Below are 23128 nucleotides of genomic sequence, written 5' to 3'. Positions count from 1 at the left end.
TAAGCATACACTGACTGAAATAAAGGATATTATGCAGAGTTCCAACAGCAGACTAGAGGATCGCAAGAATCAAGTCAAAGATTTGAAATACGAAGAAGCAAAAAACACCCAACCAGAAAAGCAAAATGAAAAAAGAATCCAAAAATACAAAGATAGTGTAAGGAGCCTCTGGGACAGCTTCAAGTGCACCAACATCCGAATTATAGGGGTGCCAGAAGAAGAGAGAGAGCAAGATATTGAAAACCTATTTGAAGAAATCATGACAGAAAACTTCCCCTACCTGGTGAAAGAAATAGACTTAAAAGTCCAGGTAGCGCAGAGAACCCCAAACAAAAGGAATCCAAAGAGGACCACACCAAGACACATCATAATTAAAATGCCAAGAGCAAAAGACAAAGAGAGAATCTTAAAAGCAGCAAGAGAAAGACAGTCAGTTACCTACAAGAGAGTACCCATACGTCTGTCAGCTGATTTCTCAACAGAAGCTTTGCAGGCCAGAAGGGAGTGGCAAGAAATATTCAAAGTGATGAATGCCAAGAACCTACAACCAAGATTACTTTATCCAGCAAAGCTATCATTCAGAATTGAAGGTCAGATAAAGAGCTTCACAGATAAGGAAAAGCTAAAGGAGTTCATCACCACCACACCAGTATTATATGAAATGCTGAAAGGAATCCTTTAAGAAGAGGAAGAAGAAGAAAAAGGTAAAGATACAAACTATGAACAACAAATACACATCTATGAACAAGTGAATCTAAAAATCAAGTGAATCAGTAATCTGATGAACAGAATAAACTGGTGATTATAATAGAATCGGGCATAGAAAGGGAGTGGACTGACTATTTTTGGGGGGTATAGGGATGTGGGGGATGCATGCGGGAAGAGACTGGAAAATAATCGTGCACCTATGGATGAGGACAGTGGGGTTGGGGTGAGGGTGGAGGGTGGGGTGAGGGTGGAGAGTGGGGTGGGAACCGGGTGGAGGGGAGCTATGGGGGGAAAAAAGAGGAACAACTGTAATATTCTGAACAATAAAGATTTAATTTAAAGAATAAAAGAGAAGAATTCAGCAATCTGGAGAAGGCTGTGCGTAGATTAAATAGGAGTCCAGAGATGAAGCATAATTTTGAAAGGCATTTGGGGGTCAGAGGAGCCTAGTTTAAAGGAAACTAAGATCTAAGATCTTCTCGTCTCAGACCCCATGCTTTTTATTAATACAAATTGTCCTTAGATGAGGCAGAGATATACACTTCAAAGTGTCAGGGTTTCGCATACAGTGGCATTGTCCGAATGGAAGAATTAGCCTATGGCTGTTCAGGTGTTTGGCCAGTAGGAGGCAATAACATGTAGATTAAGATGCCCTGAGCTGTCTAGCAGCCAAAAATCATTTTAATGTATTCTATTCAGGTTTGGGGAAATGCCTTTAGCCATTCCCAGATTCAGCCCTGCTGTCATGCTGGAATTGGTTCCCAGCACCTCTCCTCCTCCCCTCCCCCCAAGGCCCTGATCAGCCCTCTGTGGTGGCTGTTGGTCCCTCCCCCCAGCCAAAGTCCTGGTCCCTCCCTGGGGTTGGTAGGTCCTGATCACCCCATCAGGCAGGCCCCGGGCTGGGATGGGAACCGGGTGTGAGTGGCAGGGGATATGAGTGGCGAGGGGAACCTAATCAGTCCTGATCACGGGCCAGGCCTAGGGATCCCACCAGTGCATGTGTTTCATGCACCAGGCCTCTAGTATATTTATAAGACACAAAAAAACCTCAACATAATACTAGAAATAGAATCTGGCATCACATAAAAAGGATTATGTACCACGACAAAATGGAGTTTTCCCCGAAATGCAAGGTTGGTTTAATATTTGAAAATCAATTAATGAAATGTACAATATTGATATAATAAAGAGCAAATAATAAAACCCAATAATGAGTATTTTCCCTTTAAGATCAGGAACTAAAATATCTACTCTCCCCACTTCTACTCAACATTGCACTGGAGGTTTTTTTTGTTTGTTTGTTTTGCAGAACAAGGCTTCAGTTGGCAAAAGAAGCTGGAAGAGGTTGGGAAGAAACAAGCAATTGCAAATATAAAATCGCGGAGACACTGGAGGGTGGACAGGTCACGTCCAGGAAGGATGTGATGCTGTGGAATGCGCTGAAGGATGGGGCGGGGCGTGGCCCAGCGGGCATCCACATAGTTGGCCGGCAGCATCCCCGTGTCGCCTGTGCGCTCCACGGTCCATACATCCAGCTGTCATCGATCTGCCGCACACTGACGATGATGTCCCCATCCTGGAAGGAGACCTCATCCTCGTCTGAGGCGCTGTAGTCTTAGAGGGCGCGGTACCGCTTCCCGCCTCACCTGGGGCGCTGCGATGTGTGGAGACTAGGGCTGCAGGTTCCTTGTAGCCACCAAAGGATGGGGCCACCTGCTGCTGCTGGGGCTGCTGGTAAACTGGGGCGCTGGTCGGGATGCGATGAGGCTGCTGCTCCTGGGGTCTCCGGGAGCTGGTGCTGTCCTGGGAATCTCGCTGGGGTTCCAAGCCCTCACCCCCACTGGGGCCCATGCGGCTCTTCTCAAACTTCGTGGTATTTTATATTACTGATCTGGTTCTGTGTCTTCTTGATTCTCTGGAGTTCGGGTGTGCCTGCCACCACGCTGAAGCCCTTGCTCTTGTTCTTCTCGAACTCCTCCTTGCAGCACACCTGACTCTGGAGCTCGCTCTGTTGTTTGAGGCGGAGATTTTCAGGGGTGTCAGCCACCAAGGTGAAGGACTGCTTGGGCTAGTGTGCTTCTTGTAGCCCCTGTAGTTCCTTAGGTTGAGTGTCATCTTGCAGGTCTCGCAATGGAAGCATGCTTTATGCCAGAACTTATCCAGACAGTTCACCTTCTCCGTGGAGTATACCATCTTGCTGCACCGGGCGCAATTGGAATTCATGGCTCTGGGAAAGGGTGGGGCGGGGACGCCAGGGGCTCGTGAGCGCTCTCTCTCCCCGGAGCTAGCTGGCGGGAGACGGGCCGCTGCTGCAAATACACAGGCAGCGATTGCTGCAGGAGCCAGCGAACTGGCCTCGGCCTCCGCCCTCCTTCCCCGAACAAACACAGCGGGGAGGAGGGGCCGAACCGGGGCGGGGGGAAAGGGGGGGTCAGGTTCCGGGCAGGGGTGTGGAGCGTGGCGGGCATGTCTAGGTGAGTCCTGAGGGCTCCTGGGGCCCGGGTGCTCCCAAGCTGGAGGCGCCCTGGAGAGACGCTGGCTGTGCCCAGAGCCCTTCCCGCACGGAAGGCGCCTCGGAGCCGGTGTGGCTGAACATCTGGGGCAGCCGGGCTGCGGGAGGCGGGCAAACCTCTCGCCTCCATTGAGGGTGGGGTTGGAACACTCCTGAATGGAATCACCACATTCGGGGACTTTTCCTTTGTACCCATCGCTACTTGGCATGAACCTACGGACAGAATGGGAACCCCTTGTCCTACACCTACATTAGCCTCCCTTCCCCCTCATATCCTTTCCCACTTTTGTGGGTGCATTGGAGGTTTTAGGGAAATTTTATCGAAGAGAAGAAATGAAAGGCATTTAAATTGGTAATGGAAGATGTAAAATGATCCCTATATTCAGAAGACATGTTCTTACATAGAGAAAATCCTAAAGAATCTATAAAACAATATAGTAGAACTATTGAGTTCAACAGGGTTGTTGGCTACAAGATCAATATATAAAAATAAATTGTATTATTCTATTCTAGCAGTGAACATTCTGAAAGTGAATTTAAGAAAATAATTCCAGCCAGTGTGACTCAGTGGTTGAACCTGGATCTATGAACCAGGAGGTTATTGTTTGATTCCTGGTCAGGGCACATGCCTGAGTTACAGGATGATCCCCATTAAGGGGCTTGCAGGAGACAGCCCATCAATGATTCTCTCTCATCATTGATGTTTCTCTCTCTCTCTCTCTCTCTCTCTCTCTCTCTCTCTCTCTCTCTCTCTCCCTTCCTCTCTAAAATCAATAAATATATATTTTAAAAATTCAATTTATAATAGCACCAAAAGGAATCAAATATACTGAGGATAATTCACTAACTGTTGATACTTATTCCTATTTAAACTGACCAGAAGTCCAGAGATGATGTAAATACAAGATTGATACTGAATCATTTTGAAAACCAGCCACAGTCTTTATGAGTTTGCAATTAAAGGCAGGGCATGAAGTGATAATTAATACTAAAAGTTGGGGAAGTTATTTTAAATTTATTGGTACAATTAAAATAAAACCTACACTCTTTCTCATAGGGTCTAAGGAACTAAAACTTTATCGCACTTCCTATGCCATGAAAGTCATTTTTCTGGTTTATTATTGAGCTTTGACTAAACATTTAGGAAACTATACTAAAAACGACTTTCTCCTGCAAAGTGAGGCCCTGATTCACCAAAATTCCTCCACATTTCATAGGGCTTTTTTGTTGGTTTGTTTTTGCTTTCCTCAAGATACTAAATAGCCTCTATTTCAAAATACCAAAGGGCCCGGCCATCAGGCAGAAGTTCACGTGACCAACAACTTACTATTCCATAAAATGAATATTGAATTTTTGTATTAAAAAATAACATGGTGCTCATGGATGTGTAAGCTGCTACACATTTTTTGGGGGGCAAAATCTATCAAAGCTTTAAAATGTCCATAAGTTCTTACCCAGAATTTGTATCACTAGGTATTTAATTCAAGAAAATAAGTGATAAGCATGAAAGGAAATATGCACAAAGCTGTTTATTTAGGTACTGTATATAATAGCAAAAAATTGTGAAACCACCTTTGTTTGGTAATAAGGGACAGGTTAAATGAATTATAGTACATTCTATAATGAAATACCATGTGGTTATAAAATGGTGCTAAAATTCTATATTTATTGCACTTTATATACTCATAACATTATCTATTGTATAATATATGTGAAGGGGGAAAGTTATAAAATATGAAATATAGTGGAAGAACTGATTTTTTAAAAAGCATATGCCCATAGGGAAAAATAAGAAATGAAAAATAAAAAGATGTTAACAGCGTTTCTTTGGTTGGTAGAATTTGGGGGTAATATCTGTTTTAAAAATATTTTTCTATGTACTTTTTCTTTTTTTTAATTAAATATTTATTGTTCAGATTATTACATTTGTTCCTCTTTTTCCCCCCCATAACTTCCCTCCACCCAGTTCCCACCCCACCCTCCTCCCTCTCCCTACCCACTGTCCTCATCCATAGGTGCACGATTTTTGTCCAGTCTCTTCCCGCATCCCCGACACACCTTTCCCATGCCTAGAATAGTCAGTCCACTCCCTTTCTATGCCCCTGATTCTATTATAATCACCAGTTCATTCTGTTCATCAGATTATTCACTTGATTTTCAGATTCACTTGTTGATAGATGTGTATTTGTTGTTCAAAATTTGTATCTTTACCTTTTTCTTCTTCTTCCTCTTCTTAAAGGATACCTTTCAGCATTTCATATAATACTGGTGTGGTGGTGATGAACTCCTTTAGCTTTTCCTTATCTGTGAAGCTCTTTATCTGACCTTCAATTCTGAATGATAGCTTTGCTGGATAAAGTAATCTTGGTTGCAGGTTCTTGGCATTCATCACTTTGAATATTTCTTGCCACTCCCTTCTGGCCTGCAAAGTTTCTGTTGAGAAATCAGCTGACAGTCGTATGGGTATTCCCTTGTAGGTAACTGACTGTCTCTCTCTTGCTGCTTTTAAGATTCTCTCTTTGTCTTTTGCTCTTGGCATTTTAATTATGATGTGTCTTGGTGTGGTCCTCTTTGGATTCCTTTTGTTTGGGGTTCTCTGCACTACCTGGACTTTTAAGTCTATTTCTTTCACCAGGTAGGGGAAGTTTTCTGCCATTATTTCTTCTAATAGGTTTTCAATATCTTGCTCTCTCTCTTCTTCTGGCACCCCTATAATTCTGATGTTGGTGCGCTTGAAGCTGTCCCAGAGGCTCCTTACACTATCTTTGTATTTTTGGATTCTTTTTTCATTTTGCTTTTCTGGTTGGGTGTTTTTTGCTTCTTCGTATTTCAAATCGTTGACTTGATTCTTGCAATCCTCTAGTCTGCTGTTGGGAGTCTGTATAATATTCTTTATTTCAGTCAGTGTATGCGTAATTTCTAGTTGGTTCTTTATGACAACATCAAGGGTCTCATTATTTCATGTAGATCTCATTAAGTTTATCAGCAGTTTCTAGAAAATTCTTGAAAAACCTTGAAAGTGTGGTTTTGAACTCTATATCCAGTAGTGTGCTTTCCTCCATTTCTGTCATTTGTGTCCTGTTTCTTTGTCTCCGCATTTTTTATACTTCCCTGTGTTGATACAGTGGTTTTCTGTGCTAAGTGACCTCTAGGGCCCAGTGGTTCAGCCTCCCCAGTTACCTGAGGAGGACACTCTTGGTTCACCCCCTTGTGGTCTTTGTGCACAGTCTTGTTGTAGTTAAGCCTTGATTGTTGTAGGTATCATTGGGAGGAATTGGCCTCCAGGCCAATTGGCTGTGAGAATCAGCTGTGTCTACAGTGGGAGAACTTCTGTGCTGGAGACACCCCTCTGGGACAAGACTTGCTTCAGTGGGGCTTTGGTGCTCACTGAGTCTGCCCCCTGAGTGTGTCCTTTATGTTTCCACAGAGCTGCAAACTGGATGGTCCCACTCTGACCTCTGGGCTTCCTGGCTCCTGGATCTCTAGGGAGGTGCTAATCTAGCCTTTGCCTGAGGCTATCCAGCAAAAGCCTCCCTGCAGGGCTTGGGCGGGGCGGGTCCCACGGCATCAACAGGGCGGGGCTAGCAGTTATGGCTGCTCTCAGTCCTGCCCTCAGAGGCTTTGCTTCTCAATGTCTAATCACTGCAAGCCCCTGGAAGAGAAAGCTGCCCTGGAGTTCCGACTGCTGCCAGAAAGTCCCGCTTCTCCCGTATGAGTCTGGGTCCCTAGAAACTCGCCCAGAACTGGATCTCAGAGCCTGAGACTCCCTTCTGATTAAAAATGACAACCTCGCCCTCAGCCATCAGCCCGCTCCTCATGCACCTCTGCACCTTTGTATTTTACTTCCGCACCACAGCTCCTCTGAGTCTCGGTATGCTTTTCTCTTTCCCTCTAGTTGTAGAATTTCCACTCAACCAGCCTTCCTGTGGTTCTGAGTGATGTCTGTTCCGTCTTTTAGTTGTATTTTTGAAGTGGTTGTGCGAGGCAGCAATCTCCAGTGTTTACCTATGCCGCCATCTTGGTTTCCCCCCCATGTACTTTTTCTTTACCTATCTTTTTGTAAAGAAATAAAGCTAATAAAAGTAACTTGTTGCTATGCCCCAACCCAGTGGTTGGCAAACCGCAGCTCGCGAGCCATATGCGGCTCTTTGGCCCCTTGAGTGTGGCTCTTGCACAAAATATCACGTGCGGGCACGCACATACAGTGCAACTGAAACTTTGTGGCCTATTTGCAGAAGTCGGTATTTTGTGGAAGAGCCACACTCAAGGGGCCAAAGAGCCATGGCTTGCGAGCCGCAGTTTGCCGAGCCGCAGTTTGCCGACCACTGCCCTAACTGGTTTGGCTCAGCGGATAGAGCGTCAGCCTGTGGACTCAAGGGTCCCAGGTTCGATTCCAGTCAAGAGCATGTACCTTGGTTGCAGGCACATCCCCAGTAGGGAGTGTGCAGGAGGCAGCTGATCGATGTTTCTCTCTCATCGATGTTTCTAACTCTCTATCCCTCTCCCTTCCTCTTTGTAAAAAAAATCAATAAAATATATTAAAATAAAAATAAAAATCATCATTCTCCCCTTTAAAAAAAAAAGTAACTTGTTGCTAGAAAGGATACAATATTTGCGTTGTCCCATCTGGAAATGAAGTTAGAAACTTGCTCCCATGTTTATAGTGCTTCTCCATGAGCTCATTCGTCATGATCTATAAACCACAGGAGATAAAACAACACTTAACTGTTAATTGTTTCACATGGAACACATTTAAGTGTGACATCCTTTGCTTGCTAGACAATGATACAAACCATTTCTTAATTTAACTTTTTGGCCCTGCATCTGACAAAACACTTGTGGAGTATGGGAAGATGAAGAGAGATATATGGGGAGGGGAAAGAAATACAGGGAGCTCTTACTTTATCTCTAAGTTTAACTCTTTTATAGGTAACTAGAGGCCCAGTGCACTCGGGGGGGTGGGTCCCCTCAGCCCGGCCTGAGCCCTCTCACAGTCTGGGACCCCTTGGTGGATGACCACCTGCTGGCTTAGGCCCGCTCTCCAGGGGATTGGGCCTAAGCTGGCAATCAGACATCCCTTTGGCAGCCCGGGAGCCCTCGGGGGATGTCCACTTGCCAGCAGGGAGCAGGCTTAGCCTGCAGTCGGACATCCTTAGCGCTGTTGAGGAGGCAGGAGAGGCTCCCACCACCACCGCTGTACTGGCAGCCATCAGCCTGGCTTGTGGCTGAGCAGAGCTCCCCCTGTGGGAGCGCACTGACCACCAGGGGGCATCTCCTGCATTGAGCATCTGCCCCCTGGTGGTCAGTATGTGTCATAGTGACCAGTCATTCCCAGTCGTTCTGCTGTTAGGGTCAGTTTGCATATTACCCTTTTATATATAGGATAGAGGCCTGGTGCATGGGTGAGGGCTGGCTGGTTTGCCCTGAAGGGTGTCCTGGATCACAGTGGAGGTCCTGCTAGGGTGCCTGGCCAGCCTGGGTGAGGGGCTGATGGCTGTTTGCAGGCTGGTCAAGCCCCCACCCCCTGCCCAGTGGGGACCCTGACCCCATGGATGTTTGGCCAGCCTGGGTGGGGGGCTGATGGCTGTTTTCAGGATGGCCACACCCCCTTTAGGGTGGGGGCTTTCCACTGGGTTGCCTGGCCAGTCTGGGTGAGGGGCTGAGGACTGTTTTCAGGCTGGCCAAGCTCCCTGGCTCGGAAGCTCCCAGCCTCTCCTTTTTTTTTTTTAAAATTCTGAGATTTATTTACCTTCTATAATTGAAACTTTGTTGCCTTCAGTGGAGCTCAGAGCTGGCCAAGACGGGCAGGAAGCTTGGCTTCCTCCATCACTGGAGCAACCAAGCCTCCTGCTCGCTCCAGCTTCGTGGCCACAGCCCGGCTGAAAGCAGGTATCTGAGGTTTATTTATCTTCTATAATTGAAACTTTGTTGCCTTTAGTGGAGCTCAGAGCCGGCTGAGGCAGGTGGGAAGCTTGGCTTCCTCCATCACTGGAGCAACCAAGCCTCCTGCTCACTCCAGCTCCGTGGCTGCCGGCCGCCATCTTGGTTGGGTTAATTTTCATATAGTTGCTCTGATTGGCTGGTGGGCATGGCTTAAAGTGTAGCAAAGGTATGGTCAATTGCATGTTTTCCTTTTATTAGATTAGATACTTGATAGGGATATAAATTTGTCCCCAAGAATATTTTATAATAAAATAAAAGATTCAAAAAAAATAAATAAAAGATTCAATTTGATTCTGCTTATTCCTAATCTTGAACTGTGATAAAATGGATACAGGGATTCCTAGGGGTTCCTGGCCAGTGTTGCTCAGTGGTTGAGCTTTGACCCAGAAACCAAGAGATCACTGGTTGGATTCCATCAGAGTACATGCCCAGGTTGTGGGCTCAATCCCAAGTAGGGGGTGTGCAGGAGGCAGTTGATTGACATTGTTTCTCTATCATCAGTGTTTCTCTCTTTCTATCCCTCTCCCTTCCTCTCTCTCTAAAAATCAATAAAAAGCTTTAAAGACAAAGAATTCCTAGGGTAAAACAGTGAAACAACCTAAATTTTATCTAAATGTTGCCATTTTTTTAGAAGATAATACATTTTTCATTCTTAAAAATATGAAATATATTCATATAGTTGTTAAAAAATGCTATTTTGTTAATTAGTAATTATAAATGCCCCTGTTATCACCACCTGAGTCAAGAAAGCACAGTGCTGATACCTAGAAGCCCTCAAAGAATCTATCCCAAAGCTAATATCCTTCCTAGACATAATCACGAGTCCTAATTTCTAAACAATATAGTGTAATTTTACCATTTTAAATTTTACAGAAATGGAATCATACATTATATATTTTTATTATTTTATTTTTTTGTCAACATTGATACATGTCCCAATATGTAGCTGTAGTCCAATAACTTTCATTTATATATTATAAACAATGATACTGTGAATATTCTTATGTATGTATACTGGTACCCGGTTCCTTTCAGATATTATACCCAGAGGAGGAATTGCAAATCCCAAGATATGTCTGTCTTCTAGTTTACTAGATAATGCAAAAATGATTTCCAAATTGTACCAATTTACATTCTTACCAGAGGCAAATAATAGCATTGTTGCTCTATATATTTTCCAATACAGTATTATCAGACTTAAGTTTTTTAATATATTTTTTTGCCAATATGATAGGTATGCACTGATCCCCAAATGTAGTTTTAATTTTCCTTTCCCATGTTACTAATGAGGTTAAACTCCTTTATATATGTTTATAGATCATTTGAATTTTTTCCTTTGAGAAGTATGCAAATTTTTGGGCCCATTTTCTATTAGATGGACTTTTTCATGTCTTTTTACATTTAGGATATAAACGTTTTGTATGTCACATGTGCTGCAAATAACTATCGCTTCTTGGCTTGTCTTTCATAACTTAAATTTTTTAATAAGACTTTTTTAGCATTTTATTTTTTTAAACTAAATCTTTATTGTTCAGATTATTACAGATGTTTCTCTTTTTTCCCCCCCATAGCTCCCCTCCACCTGGTTCCCACTCTACCCCATGCCCTTACCCCCCGCCACTGTCCTTATCCTTCGGTGTAAGATTTTTGTCCAATCTCTTCCTGCACCCCTCACACCCCTTTCCCCCTGAGAATTGTCAGTCCACTTCCTTTCTTTTTTAAAAAAAATATATTTTATTGATTTTTTACAGAGAGGAAGGGAGAGGGATAGAGTCAGAAACATTGATGAGAGAGAAACATCGATCGGCTGCCTCCTGCACACTCCCTAATGGGGATGTGCCTGCAACCAAGGTACATACCCTTGACTGGAATCGAACCTGGGACCTTTCAGTCTGTAGGCTGACACTCTTTCCACTGAGCCAAACTGGTTACGGCAGTACACTCCCTTTCTATGCCCCTGCTTCTATTATATTTACCAGTTTATTCTGTTCATCAGATTTTTTTATTGATTTAATTTTTAGATTCACTTGTTGATAGATATGTATTTGTTATCACTTTGTTGTTCATAATTTTTATCTTTACCTTTTTCTTCTTCTTCCTCTTCTTAAAGAATACCCCTCAGCATTTCATATAATCCTGATTGGGTGGTGATGAACTCCTTTAGCTTTTTCTTGTCTGTGAAGCTCTTTTTCTGACCTTCAATTCTGAATGATAGCTTTGCTGGGTAGAGTAATCTTGGTTGTAGGTTCTTGCTATTCATCACTTTGAATATTTCTTGCCACTCCCTTCTGGCCTGCATGGTTTCTGTTGAGAAATCAGCTGACAGTCTATGTGTACTCCCTTATAGGTAACTAACTGCTTTTCTCTTGCTGCTTTTAAGATTCTCTCTTTGTCTTTTGCTCTTGGCATTTTAATTATGATGTGTTTTGGTGTGGTCCTATTTGGATTCCTCTTATTTGCGGTTCTCTGTGCTTCCTGGACTTGTAAGTCTATTTCTTTCACCAGGTAGGGGAAGTTTTCTGCCATTATTTCTTCTAATAGGTTTTCAATATCTTGCTCTCTCTCTTCTTCTGGCACCCCTATAATTCGGATGTTGGTGCACTTGAAGCTGTCCCAGAGGCTCCTTACACTATCTTTGTATTTTTGGATTCTTTTTTCATTTTGCTTTTCTGGTTGGGTGTTTTTTGCTTCTTCGTATTTCAAATCTTTGACTTGATTCTTGCGATCCTCTAGTCTGCTGTTGGAACTCTGCATAATATCCTTTATTTCAGTCAGTGTATGCTTAATTTCTAGTTGTTCCTTTTTCATAACCTTGAGGGTCTCACTAGATTTCTTGAGGGTCTCACTAAATTTATTGGCGGTCTCACCAGACTTTTTGAGGGTCTTACTAAATTTATTGGCAGTTTCTAGAAAGTTCTTGAAAAACCTTATAAACGTGGCCTTGAACTCTATATCCAGTATTTTGCTTTCCTCCATTTCTGTCATTTGTGCCCTGTTTCTTTGTCTCTGCATTTTTTTTTTATGCCTCCCTGTGTTGATAGAGTGGCTTTTTGTGCTAGGTGTCCTATAGGGCCCAGTGGCTCAGCCTCCCAATTACCTGAGGTGGACACTCTTGGTGCATCCCTTTGTGGGCTTTCTGCACAGCCTTGTTTTAGTTAAGCCTTGATTGTTGTAGGTATCACTGGGAGGAATTGACCTCCAGGCCAATTGGCTGTGAGAATCAGCTGTGTCTACAGTGGGAGAACTTCTGTGCTGGAGACATCCTTCTGGGGCAAGACTTGCTTCAATGGGGCTTTGGTGCTCACTGAGTCTGCCCCCTGAGTGTGCCCTTATGGATCTGAGGAGTTGTAATCTGGATGGTCCCACTCTGACCACTGGGTACACTTGCTCTTGAATCTCTAAGGAGGTGCTAATTTAGCCTCTCCCTGAGGCTACCCAGCAGGAGCAATAGAGATCTGCAGATTCCTCTTCTTTGTTTGGGGTTTGGAGGTTCCCAGATGAGGCCCAGCTGTGAAGCAATGCAAGCTACTGTGGGGCCTTGGGCCTTCTTTTGGAAGTTCTGGGTCTCTCTGACCCAGCTGCAGTTTGTTAGGTAATTTTCAGATTGCAAAGGGCCAGGCCTTTCATATGCAAAAGCCTCTGCCACAGCTTGGGTGGGGTGGGGTCTTAGGGGATCAACATGGCCCAGCAAGAAGCTATGGCTGCTCCTCAGTCCTACCCTAAGAGGCCCCACATCTCAGTGTCCCGGTAATCACTGCAAGTACCTTTGAGAGAAAGCCGCCCTTGAGTTCCACCCACTGCCAGACAGTCCAGCTTCCCCCCTTATGAATCGGGGTCCCCAGAGACTCGTCCGGAACTGGAGTTCAGAGCAGTCAGGAGCTTGAGACTCCCTCCCAATTGAAAATGACAACCGTGTCCTCAGTTGCCAGCCCTTTCCACGTGTGCCTCAGTACCTCTGCACTTTGCTTCCGCACCTCCTCTGAGTCTCAGTGTGCTTTTCTCTTTCCTTCTAGTTGTAGAATTTCCACTCAGCGAGCCTTCCTGTGGTTCTGGACGATGTCCGTTTTGTCTTTTAGTTGTACTTTTGAAATGATTGTGTGAGGCAGCAATTTCCTGTGTTTACCTATGCTGCCATCTTGGTTTTCGGTCTGGATTTTTTTATTGTGGTGTTGTTTCCTAGTGTCCTTGGTTCTTTTACATGTGTGCTGGTAATTGAACTTGAAAGATAATTTATAGGAGTAATTTGAGGGCTGGATGAGTAATATTCCTCCAGATAGTTTTTGTATTTGATTTTGTCAGCTACTTCAGTTCACTGCCACCTCTTAAATTCTATGTCACCCAAGAGAAACAAACCTCATCTCATAATTTAATTTCTAGGAATCTATTCTTAGGAATTATACTTACATAAGAAATAAATGTAGCCCTAACCAGTTTGGCCCAGTGGATAGAGCATCAGCCTGTGGATTCAAGGGTCCCAGGTTCGATTCTGGTCAAGGGCATGTACCTTGGTTGTGGGCACATCCCCAGTAGGGAGTGTGCAGGAGGCAGCTGATCAATGTTTCTCTCTCATCGATGTTTCTAACTCTATCCCTCTCCCTTCCTCTCTGTAAAAACAAAAATCAATGAAATATATTAAAAAAATAAATAAACGTATACACAAAGATACTCAAAGCAATGTTATTTTGTATAACAAAAAAACTGTTGATAATCTGTATGTCCAATGCGAGGGGAATGTTTAGGTAAATTATATGAAAAAGCACATAGAAATTAAAAAATAATGTTAATATAAGCCACACAATATCATGGTAAATATTTTTTATAATTGAGTTTAAAAGGAGGTAAAAATTACATATCTCTATATATAAAAGCCTAAGTGACCAAATGACCGGTTGACTGGTCACTATAATGCGCAGTGACCACCAGGGGGGCAGACACTCACTGCAGAAGCTGCCCCCTGGTGGTCAGTGTGCTTCCACAGCCAACCTACTGTGGCCAGCCAACCTCCCACAGTCCCTCCTCTTAGCTGGCCAGCCCCTATTGGCCCCCATCAGGACTGGGTGAGATGGCCCCAATCGGCTCTGATCACCAGCCAGGCTGAAGGACCCCACCCATGCACGAAATTGTGCACTGGGCCTCTAGTATAATCTACACTAATAAAAGAGAAACATGGTAATTGGCGTACGACCGCTACCCTTTTCATTGGCCAATCAGCGAGATATACAAATTAACTGTCAGCCAAGATGGCGGCCGGCAGCCAGGCAGCTTGAAACTAACATGAGGCTTGGTTGCCTCAGTGACGGAGGAAACCAACGTTCCCTGCCTGCGGCTGCAGGCCTCTGAGCCAGCAGTTTAAGAAACTCTGTAATAAATACCGCTGGACTTCAGCCAGCAGATTCGCAACATTGTAAGCAAAGGCCAGAAACCTACTTTCAGCCTCTAGGCCTAAGAGCTGGAGCCAAGCCTCAAGGTAAAGCTGGCCCACAATAAAAAAAAAAAAAAAAAGGAAAAAAGGAGCAGTTGGGAGCTTCAGTCACCCCCAGCCTGAAAACAGCCCTCAGCCCCTAACCCAGACTGGCCAGGCACCCCAGTGGGGACCCCCACCCTGATCCAGGACACCCTTCAGGGCAAACCAGCCGGCACCCAACCGTGCACCAGGCCTCTATCCTATATAGTAAAAGGGTAATATGCCTCCCAGCACCAGGATCAGCGGAGCCATGAGGCCTCCCGGCACCGGGATAAGCGTGACGGGGGCAGCGCCCAAACCCCCTGATCAGCCCTGCTCTGTGCCTGATAGGGGGGAGCTCCCCAACCCCCCCCCCCACGGGCCCTGCTCTGTGTGTGACAGGGTACAGAGCCCCAACCCCCTGATTGGCCCTGCTCTGTGCGTGACAGGGTACAGAGCCCCAACCCCCCTGATGGGCCCTGCTCTGTGAGTGACAGGGGGCAGTGCCCCAACCCCGATTGGCCCTGCTCTGTGCGTGACCGAGGGTGGTGCCGCAACCTCTCCATCAACCCTGCCTTGAGTGTGACAGCGGACGGTGCCCCAACCCCCCAATCAGTCCTACCCTGATCGTGACTGAGGGTGGCATCACAACCTCCCAATCTCCCTGCGCTGTGCATGACAGGGGGCGGCGCCCCAACTCCCCAGTTGGCCCTGCTCTGAGTCCGACCAGGGGCTGCATCTAGGGATTGGGCCTGCCCTCTGCCACCCGGGAGCAGGCCTAAGCCAGCAGGTCGTTATCTCCCGAGGGGTCCCAGACTGCGAGAGGGCACAGGCCGGGCTGAGGGACCGCCCCCCCCCCCCCCGCCGAGTGCACAAATTTTTGTGCACCGGGCCTCTAGTATAATTATAAGTATGTTAACAAACACCAATGCATAAAAATGTCCACAATGGGTATTGTCTAACAGAACTTTTGGTGACCATAAAAATGTTCTATATCTGTCCTGCAATTTGGTAGCAATTAGTTACACACAGCTATTTAATACTTGACATGTGGCTAGTATAACTAAAGAATTACAGTTTAGTCCTGGCTGGAGGCTCAGTGGTTACAGCGTCAGCCTACAGACTGAAGGGTCCAGGGAGCACCTACAGGAGGCAACCAATCAATGTATCTCTCTTACATCAATGTTCCTCTCTCTCTCTGTCTCTCCTCTATTTTCCATTCTCTCTAAAAAAAATCAATGGAAAAAATATCCTCAGGTGAGGATTATCAACAGTAACAAAAGAGAATAACAGCTTAAATTCTATTTAATTTTAGTTATTTTAAATTTAGCTGTATGTAATAGTATGCAATATAGGCTATTGCAGGTCTAGAAAATATTGAAATATTAGTGATCTCTTTTGGAAGTGGTTGAGAGTTTTAGTGTCTTTTCCCCTTTCTATTTAGTCTTCAAAGGGTTTCAAATGTTCCTTAATGTACAACTTACATTTACATTTTAAAGTAAAAGGTTTCAACCAAACTAGTCCCCCATAAAACATATATAAAGTATTGTTGTAAAGTCTAGTAGAAGTTAAAATGCCAAGGCTATACCAATTACTTTTTTACAAAAATACATTTTTTTTTATTGAGAGGGGAAGGGAGAGAGAGAGAGAGATAGAAATGTCAATGATGAGAGAGAATTATTGATCAGCTGCCTCCTGCATACACCCACTGGGGATCGAGCCCAAAACATGGGCATGTACCCTGACCAGGAATCAAATCATGACCTTCTATTTCATAGATTGATGCTCAACCATTGAGCCACGCCAGCCAGACTATATCAATTCTTTTTGACACATAATTAAATGTGCCATGTACACAAGCTGCCATATTCATCATGATAGCTTTTATACTTTTAGGTAAAACTATTTTTTAAAGAGTAGCAAGAAAAAAAATTACAAGCTAATTACCTTTCCACATGCTGTCCTAGAATCACAACTAGTGATGGACATGCTTCTTTTATCTAGTTCAAAATCAAATAGTTTGTCATCAACTATCTTTTTTTCTGGAATATCCACAGAAAGTTGATAAGAAATTGTTTTACAGTGCTTTGGCTCTAAAAGGAAAAGAATAAAAAAGAAAAGAAAAGAAAAAGAATCACATGAAGTACATATATGTTTTAAATTTTCCAAAACCTGTATACTAAAATGAATTTTAAACTATTGCAAATGCATTGCTTCATCAGGCATATTTTAATGGAATAAAAATGAGAACCTTAAGTAAATTAAAGTGAGGAACCTTCCTTTGTTAAAAAAAAGATACCATTTATTCCTTTTTTTAAAAAAGAAAAATGAGAATTGCTTTGGGATCCAGCACCTTGATCTGGAAGCAAAAATGGTGGCTGAACAGGCAGCAGTGTCCTGCACCTCCTCCTAGGGACAGGCCAGAAAAGCAATTAAATCATAGAATATCCACCCTGAATTAACAAATTAGACACAGCTGAGGAGACAGTTTTCAATAAGGAAGGGGAGAGGATGCCTAAAGAACACCACTTGCCAGCCATGACCCATGTGGAACCACCACTGTGCCCTGGCAGTAAGTGGTGCAGTACCTCCTGGCAGGCCCCCAAATGTCTGCAGGGAGCGTGGGCTGTCAGAGTGAGCTCCCACACCAGGCCTCCTCACCAGCTTCCTGGGACTGAGTATCCTAGGATCTGGCTTCAAGATCCTGCAGTGAGTGCAAGCCAGAGGGAACCCTATGTCTCACCCCTTCCCTAGACCCCAGAATCATGCCGCTAGCCTGAACCATAGCCACCTGGCACCCGCTCCACCCCCAGCCCCGGGACCTGCTGTTGGGGTGACCCGGAGGAACACAGAGCATGACCCAGTCCAGACCACAGGGGAGTTATGTCTCTGCGACCCAGAGAAATCTGCCCCCACTCCAACCAGGCTCCTGGGACAGTCCTTCCAGGGCCATCCAGAGCAACCCAATGCACATCTCACCCTGGGTGACAGGGGAGAATGGACTGAGCGACCCAGGGCAACCCAACCTCCTTCTACACTGAGGAGGGGTGAACTGGAGCAACCTAGCATGCACCCCACTCAGACCACACAGGAGCTCAGACTGTGTGACCCAGAGCAGCCCATACCCATTTCCCCCCAGTCCCTGGGACAGTTCTTCAGGGGCTACCTGGAGCAACCAAGCACACGCCTCACTCTGAGCCATAGGAAAGCACTGCAGAAGCAACCTGGAGCAAGCCAGTGTGCCTACTCAGGAGCCACAGGACAGCGCTGCAAGTGTGCCACCTGAGGGACCTAGGATGCCACCATGCCATGGGTGCTGGAGCCACTCAGCAAATTGCATGCCAGAAAGCTCTGGGTCTTCACAGGGAGTTGCACATCAGAGGAACTGTGCACATGCTCCCACTACCCCAAGCATCTAAAGCAGACAACTGAGCCCTAGCCAGTTTGGATCATTGGATAGAGTGTCAGCCTATGGACCAAAGGGTCCTGGGTTTGATTCCAGTCAAGGGCACATACCTCAGTTGCAAGCTCCTCCCTGGCCCGGGCCCTGGTTGGGGCTCGTGCAGGAGGTAACCAATAGATGTGTTTCTCTCACATCAGTATTTCTCTCTGTCTTTCTCTCTCTCTTCTGTTCTCTAAAGATCAATAGAAAAATATCCTCAGGTGAGGATTTAAAAAAAAACACAACCCAAAGCAGACAACTGAGGAACCAGATCTGTGGGAGAAGGGAATACAACTCAGAGCAGAGACAATAAAGGTGTGAAATTCAAGGCAGACCCAGCCTCTGGGTTAACGATTTCTGGACCATTGCCCCAATAAGATCTTTAACCTCTCAAATCCAAAGCAGGGTTCCCAGGGCCAGAAAGAGACAGCAAAAATGGGGATGCAAAGAAACAACCCCCTAGGGAAAAAAAGGACTTGCCAGAAAAGGAAATGAAACAGAGGCATGCAATATGTCAGAAAAAGAATTCAGAGTAAGGGTCATAGTTCATAAACCAGAAGGATGAAAGGATCAACAACTTATGTAAGAATCAGGAGGAAATCAAAACTGATATAGTTACAATAAAAAACATGATGGAGGTTTCAACAATAGACTAGAAGAAGCAGAGGACCGAATTTGTGAGTTAAAAGATAGGGCAGCAAAACACACCCAATCTGAACAGCAATTGGAGAAAAACATTAGAAAGCAGGAGGAGAGCCTAAGAAAGCTTTGGGACAACATGAAACTAAGTAACATACATATAAAAGGGGTACCAGAAGGACAAGAAGAGGAGCAAGGATTAGAAAACTTATTTGAAGAAATAATGACAAAAAATTTCCCTGAATCCTAACCGGTTTGGCTCAATGGATAGAGTGTTGGCCTGCAGACTCAAGGGTCCCAGGTTCAATTCCGGTCAACGGCATGTACCTTGGTTGCAGACATATACCAAGTAGGGAGTGTGCAGGAGGCAGCTGATCAATGTTTCTCTATCATCAATGTTTCTAACTCTCTATCCCTCTCCCTTCCTCTCTGTAAGAAATCAATAAAATATATTAAAAAAAAACACAAAAGAAACTTCCCTGATTTGGGGAAGAAAAAAGGTACACAAGCACAATGAGTCCCAAACAAAATGAACACAAAAAGACCCACACCAAGACACATTGTACTTACAATGGCAAACGTAAATGACAAAGAGCGAATCTTAAAGGCTGCCAGAGAGAGACAGAAAGTTATTTATAAGGGATCTCCCATTAGACTATCAACTGATTTCTCAACAGAAACACTTCAGGCCAAAAGGGAATGGAATAAAAGATATAAAGTGATGCAAAGCAAGGGACTGAATTCAAGAATACTATACCCAGCAAGGCTATCATTCAAAATTGAAGGTGAAATAAGGAGCTTCATAGACAAAACAAGGCTAAGGGAGTTTATTACCACCAAGCCAGCAATGCAAGAAATGCTAAAGGGACTGCTGTAAAAAGAAGAAATAGGAAGGGAAGAAGGAACAGAGACATAAAGAATAAAAATGGCAACAAACAAGTACCTATCAATAATAACCTTAAATGTAAATAGATTAAATGGTCCAATCAATAGACATAGGGTAGCTGAATGGATAAGAAAACATGACCCATATATATGCTGTCTATAAGAGACCTACCTCAGAACAAAGAACTCACACAGACAGTTAGTGAAGGGATGGAAAACATTTTTTCAGGCGAATCGACATGAAAAAGAAGCTGGGGTAGCAATACTTATATCTGACAAAATAGACCTCAATGTTAAGGCCATAATAAGAGATGAGGAAGGCTACTTCATAATACTAAAGGGATCAATACAACAAGAGGATATAACTCTGGTAAACATATATGCACCCAATGCAGGAGCACCCAAATACATAAAAAAAAAAAAAACCAAAACAACTTCTGGAAGATATCAAGGGAGAGATCAACAGCAATACAGTCATAGTAGGGGAATTTAATACCCTGTTGACATCACTGGATAAATCCTCTAGACAAAAAATCAGCAAAGAAACAGCAATCCTAAATGACTCACTAGATCAGACGGACTAAACCGACATCTTCAGAACATTTTACCCTGAAGCTACAGAATATGCATTCTTCTCAAGTGCACATGGGACATTTTCAAAAATAGACCACATATTGGGACACAGGCAAATTCTCTTCAAATTCAAGGAGATAGAAATCATATCAAGCATCTTATCAGATCTCAATGGCATAATATTAGAAATAAACTATAATAAAAACAATAAAAAAATTCAAACACTTGGAGGCTAAATATCATGCTATTAAACAATGATTGCATTACCAAAGAGATCAAAGAAGAAATAAAAAAACAGCCTGGAAACAAATGACAATGAAAACAAAACTATCCAAAATATGGAACATAATGAAAGCAGTCCTAAAAGGGAAGTTCATAGCATTACAGGCCTACCTCAAAAAACAAGAAAAACTGGTAATAAATTATCTAACTCTACAACTTAAAGAATAAGAAAGAGCAACAAGAAAAGCCCAGAGTGAGCAGAAGGAAGGAAATAAAGATCAGAGTGGAAATAAATGACATAGAGACCAAAAACAAACAAACAAACAAAAAGCCCCAAAACAAAAAAACACACAACAATACAAAAGATCAATGAAACCAAGAGCTGCTTCTTTGAAAATATAAACAAGACTGATGAATCTCTAGTGAGTCTCACCAAGAAAAGAGAGGATCCAAATAAACAAAATCAGAAATGAAAGAGGCAAAATAACAACAGATCCCACAGAAATACAAAGGATTTTAAACAAAAATAATATGAACAACTCTATTCCAACAAACTGGTCAACCTAGAAGAAATGGACATATTCCTAGAAAAATATGACCTCGAAAACTCAATCAGGAAGAATAAAAAAATCTGAATAGGTCAATAACTATGTAGGAAGTTGAATCAGTCATCAAAAAATGTTCAGCGAACAAAAGCCCTGGGCCAAAGGGCTTCACAGGGGAGTTTTACCAAATATTCAAAGAAGAACTGAAACCTATCCTCCTCAGACTAGTCCAGAAAATTCAAAAGAAAGGAAGACTTCCAAGCTCTTTCTATGAAGGCAGTAATACCCTAATCCCAAAACCAGATAAAGACACTACAAAGAAAGAGAATTACAGGCCAATATCTCTGATGAACATAGATGCTAAAATCCTACAAACCAGAACCAGCATTACATTAGAAAGATCATATACCATGACCAAGTGGGATTTATTCCATGGGTGCAAGGCTGATACAATATCTATAAATCAATAAACGTGATACATCACATAACAAATTAGAGATAAAAATCACATAATCATATCAATTGATGCAGAAAAAGCATTTGACATAATCTAATACCCTTTATGATAAAAACTCTCAGCAAAGTGGGAATAGAGGGATCATACCTCAACATAATAAAAGCCTTATATGACCAACCTACAGCCAACATCATACTCAATGGGCAAAAAACTAAAACCATTTTCCCTAAGAATGGGAACAAGACAGGGATGCCCACTTTCACCACTCCTGTTTGACATAGTACTGGAAGTGCTAGCCATAGTGATCAGACAAGAAGAAGAAATAAAATGCACCCACATTGGAAAAGAAGAAGTAAAACTGTCATTATTTGCAAATGACATGATATTATACATAGAAAACCCCCAAAGACTCCATAAAAAATAAACTACTAGATTTAATATATGAATTTGGCATTGTAGCAGGATACAAAATTAACATTGAGAAATTTATAGCCTTTTTATACACCAATAATGAACTCATGGAAAGAGAAACAAACAAAGGAAAAATCCCATTTACCATTCCAACAAAAAAATTATGATACCCTGGAATACACTTAACTAAGGTGGAAAAAGACCTCTACTTAGAAAACTACAGGACATTAAAAAAGATATAAAAGAAGACATTAACAAATGGAAGAATATACTGTGTTCATGGATTGGTAGAATCAACATAATTAAAATGTCCATACTACCCAAAGCAATCTATAGATTCAATGCAGCCCCCACTAAGATACCAACGGTATATTTTACAGACCTGGAACAAACTCTCCAAAAATTCATAGGAATAAAAAAAGACCTCGAATAGCTGCAGCAATCCTGAGAAAGAAGAACAAAGTTGTCGGGATCACAATCCAGATATCAAGCTATATTACAAAGCCACTGTTCTCAAAACTGCCTGCTACTGGCACAAGAATAGACATATAGACCAATGGAACTGAATACAGAACCCAGAAATCGACCCAAGCCATTATACTTGATTAATATTTGACAAAGGAGGCAAGAGCATACAATGGAGTTAAGACAGTCTCTTCAATAAATGATGTTGGGAAAATTGGACAGATATATGCAAAAATGAAATTAGACCACCAACTAACACCATACACAAAAATAAACTCAAAATGGATAAAGGACTTAAATGTAAGGCAGTAAACCATAAAAACCTTAGAAGAATACATATGCAGCCAAATATCAGACATATGTCGTAGCAATATCTATACCGGTACAGCTCCTAGAGCAGTGATTGTGAACCTATGACATGCATGTCAGAGGTGACATGCAAACTCATTTTTTTTGGTTGATTTTTCTTTGTTAAATGGCATTTAAATATATAAAATAAATATCAAAAATATAAATCTTTGTTTTACTATGGTTGCAAAGGTCAAAAAATTTCTATATGTGACATGGCACCAGAGTTAAGTTAGGGTTTTTCAAAATGCTGACACGCCGAGCTCAAAAGGTTCACCATCAACAGCCGTGGGCAAACTACGGCCCGCGGGCCGGATCTGGCCGTTTGAAATGAATAAAACTATTGAAATAAAAGACCCTACCCTTTTATGTAATGATGTTTACTTTGAATTTATATTAGTTCACACAAACACTCCATCCATGCTTTTGTTCCGGCCCTCCGGTCCAGTTTAAGAACCCATTATGGCCCTTGAGTCAAAAAGTTTGCCCACCCCTGCTCTAGAGCAATGGGAACTAAGGAGAAAATAAACAAATG

General features: G+C 43.1%; 1 protein-coding gene and 1 pseudogene across 1 annotated transcript in view; both read right to left on the bottom strand.

The window, feature by feature from the left end:
• Positions 1-23128, bottom strand: part of ERICH6 (glutamate rich 6) — an 81995-nt gene that overhangs the window by 20600 nt on the left and 38267 nt on the right. Inside the window, exons 10-11 of the mRNA XM_059691665.1 lie at positions 16554-16699; positions 7828-7913 (exon numbers count right to left, since the gene is read on the bottom strand). Of these exons, the coding sequence (XP_059547648.1) occupies positions 7828-7913; positions 16554-16699 (232 nt within the window). The remainder of the gene's footprint in view (positions 1-7827; positions 7914-16553; positions 16700-23128) is intronic.
• LOC132231873 (LIM and SH3 domain protein 1-like) lies at positions 1971-2959 on the bottom strand (annotated as a pseudogene).

This window comes from Myotis daubentonii, chromosome 3 (genome assembly GCF_963259705.1).
Source record: "Myotis daubentonii chromosome 3, mMyoDau2.1, whole genome shotgun sequence".
Classification (NCBI taxonomy): domain Eukaryota; kingdom Metazoa; phylum Chordata; class Mammalia; order Chiroptera; family Vespertilionidae; genus Myotis; species Myotis daubentonii.
Note: the sequence above shows the minus strand (reverse complement) of the source record. Positions and strands in the feature narration are given on the sequence as shown.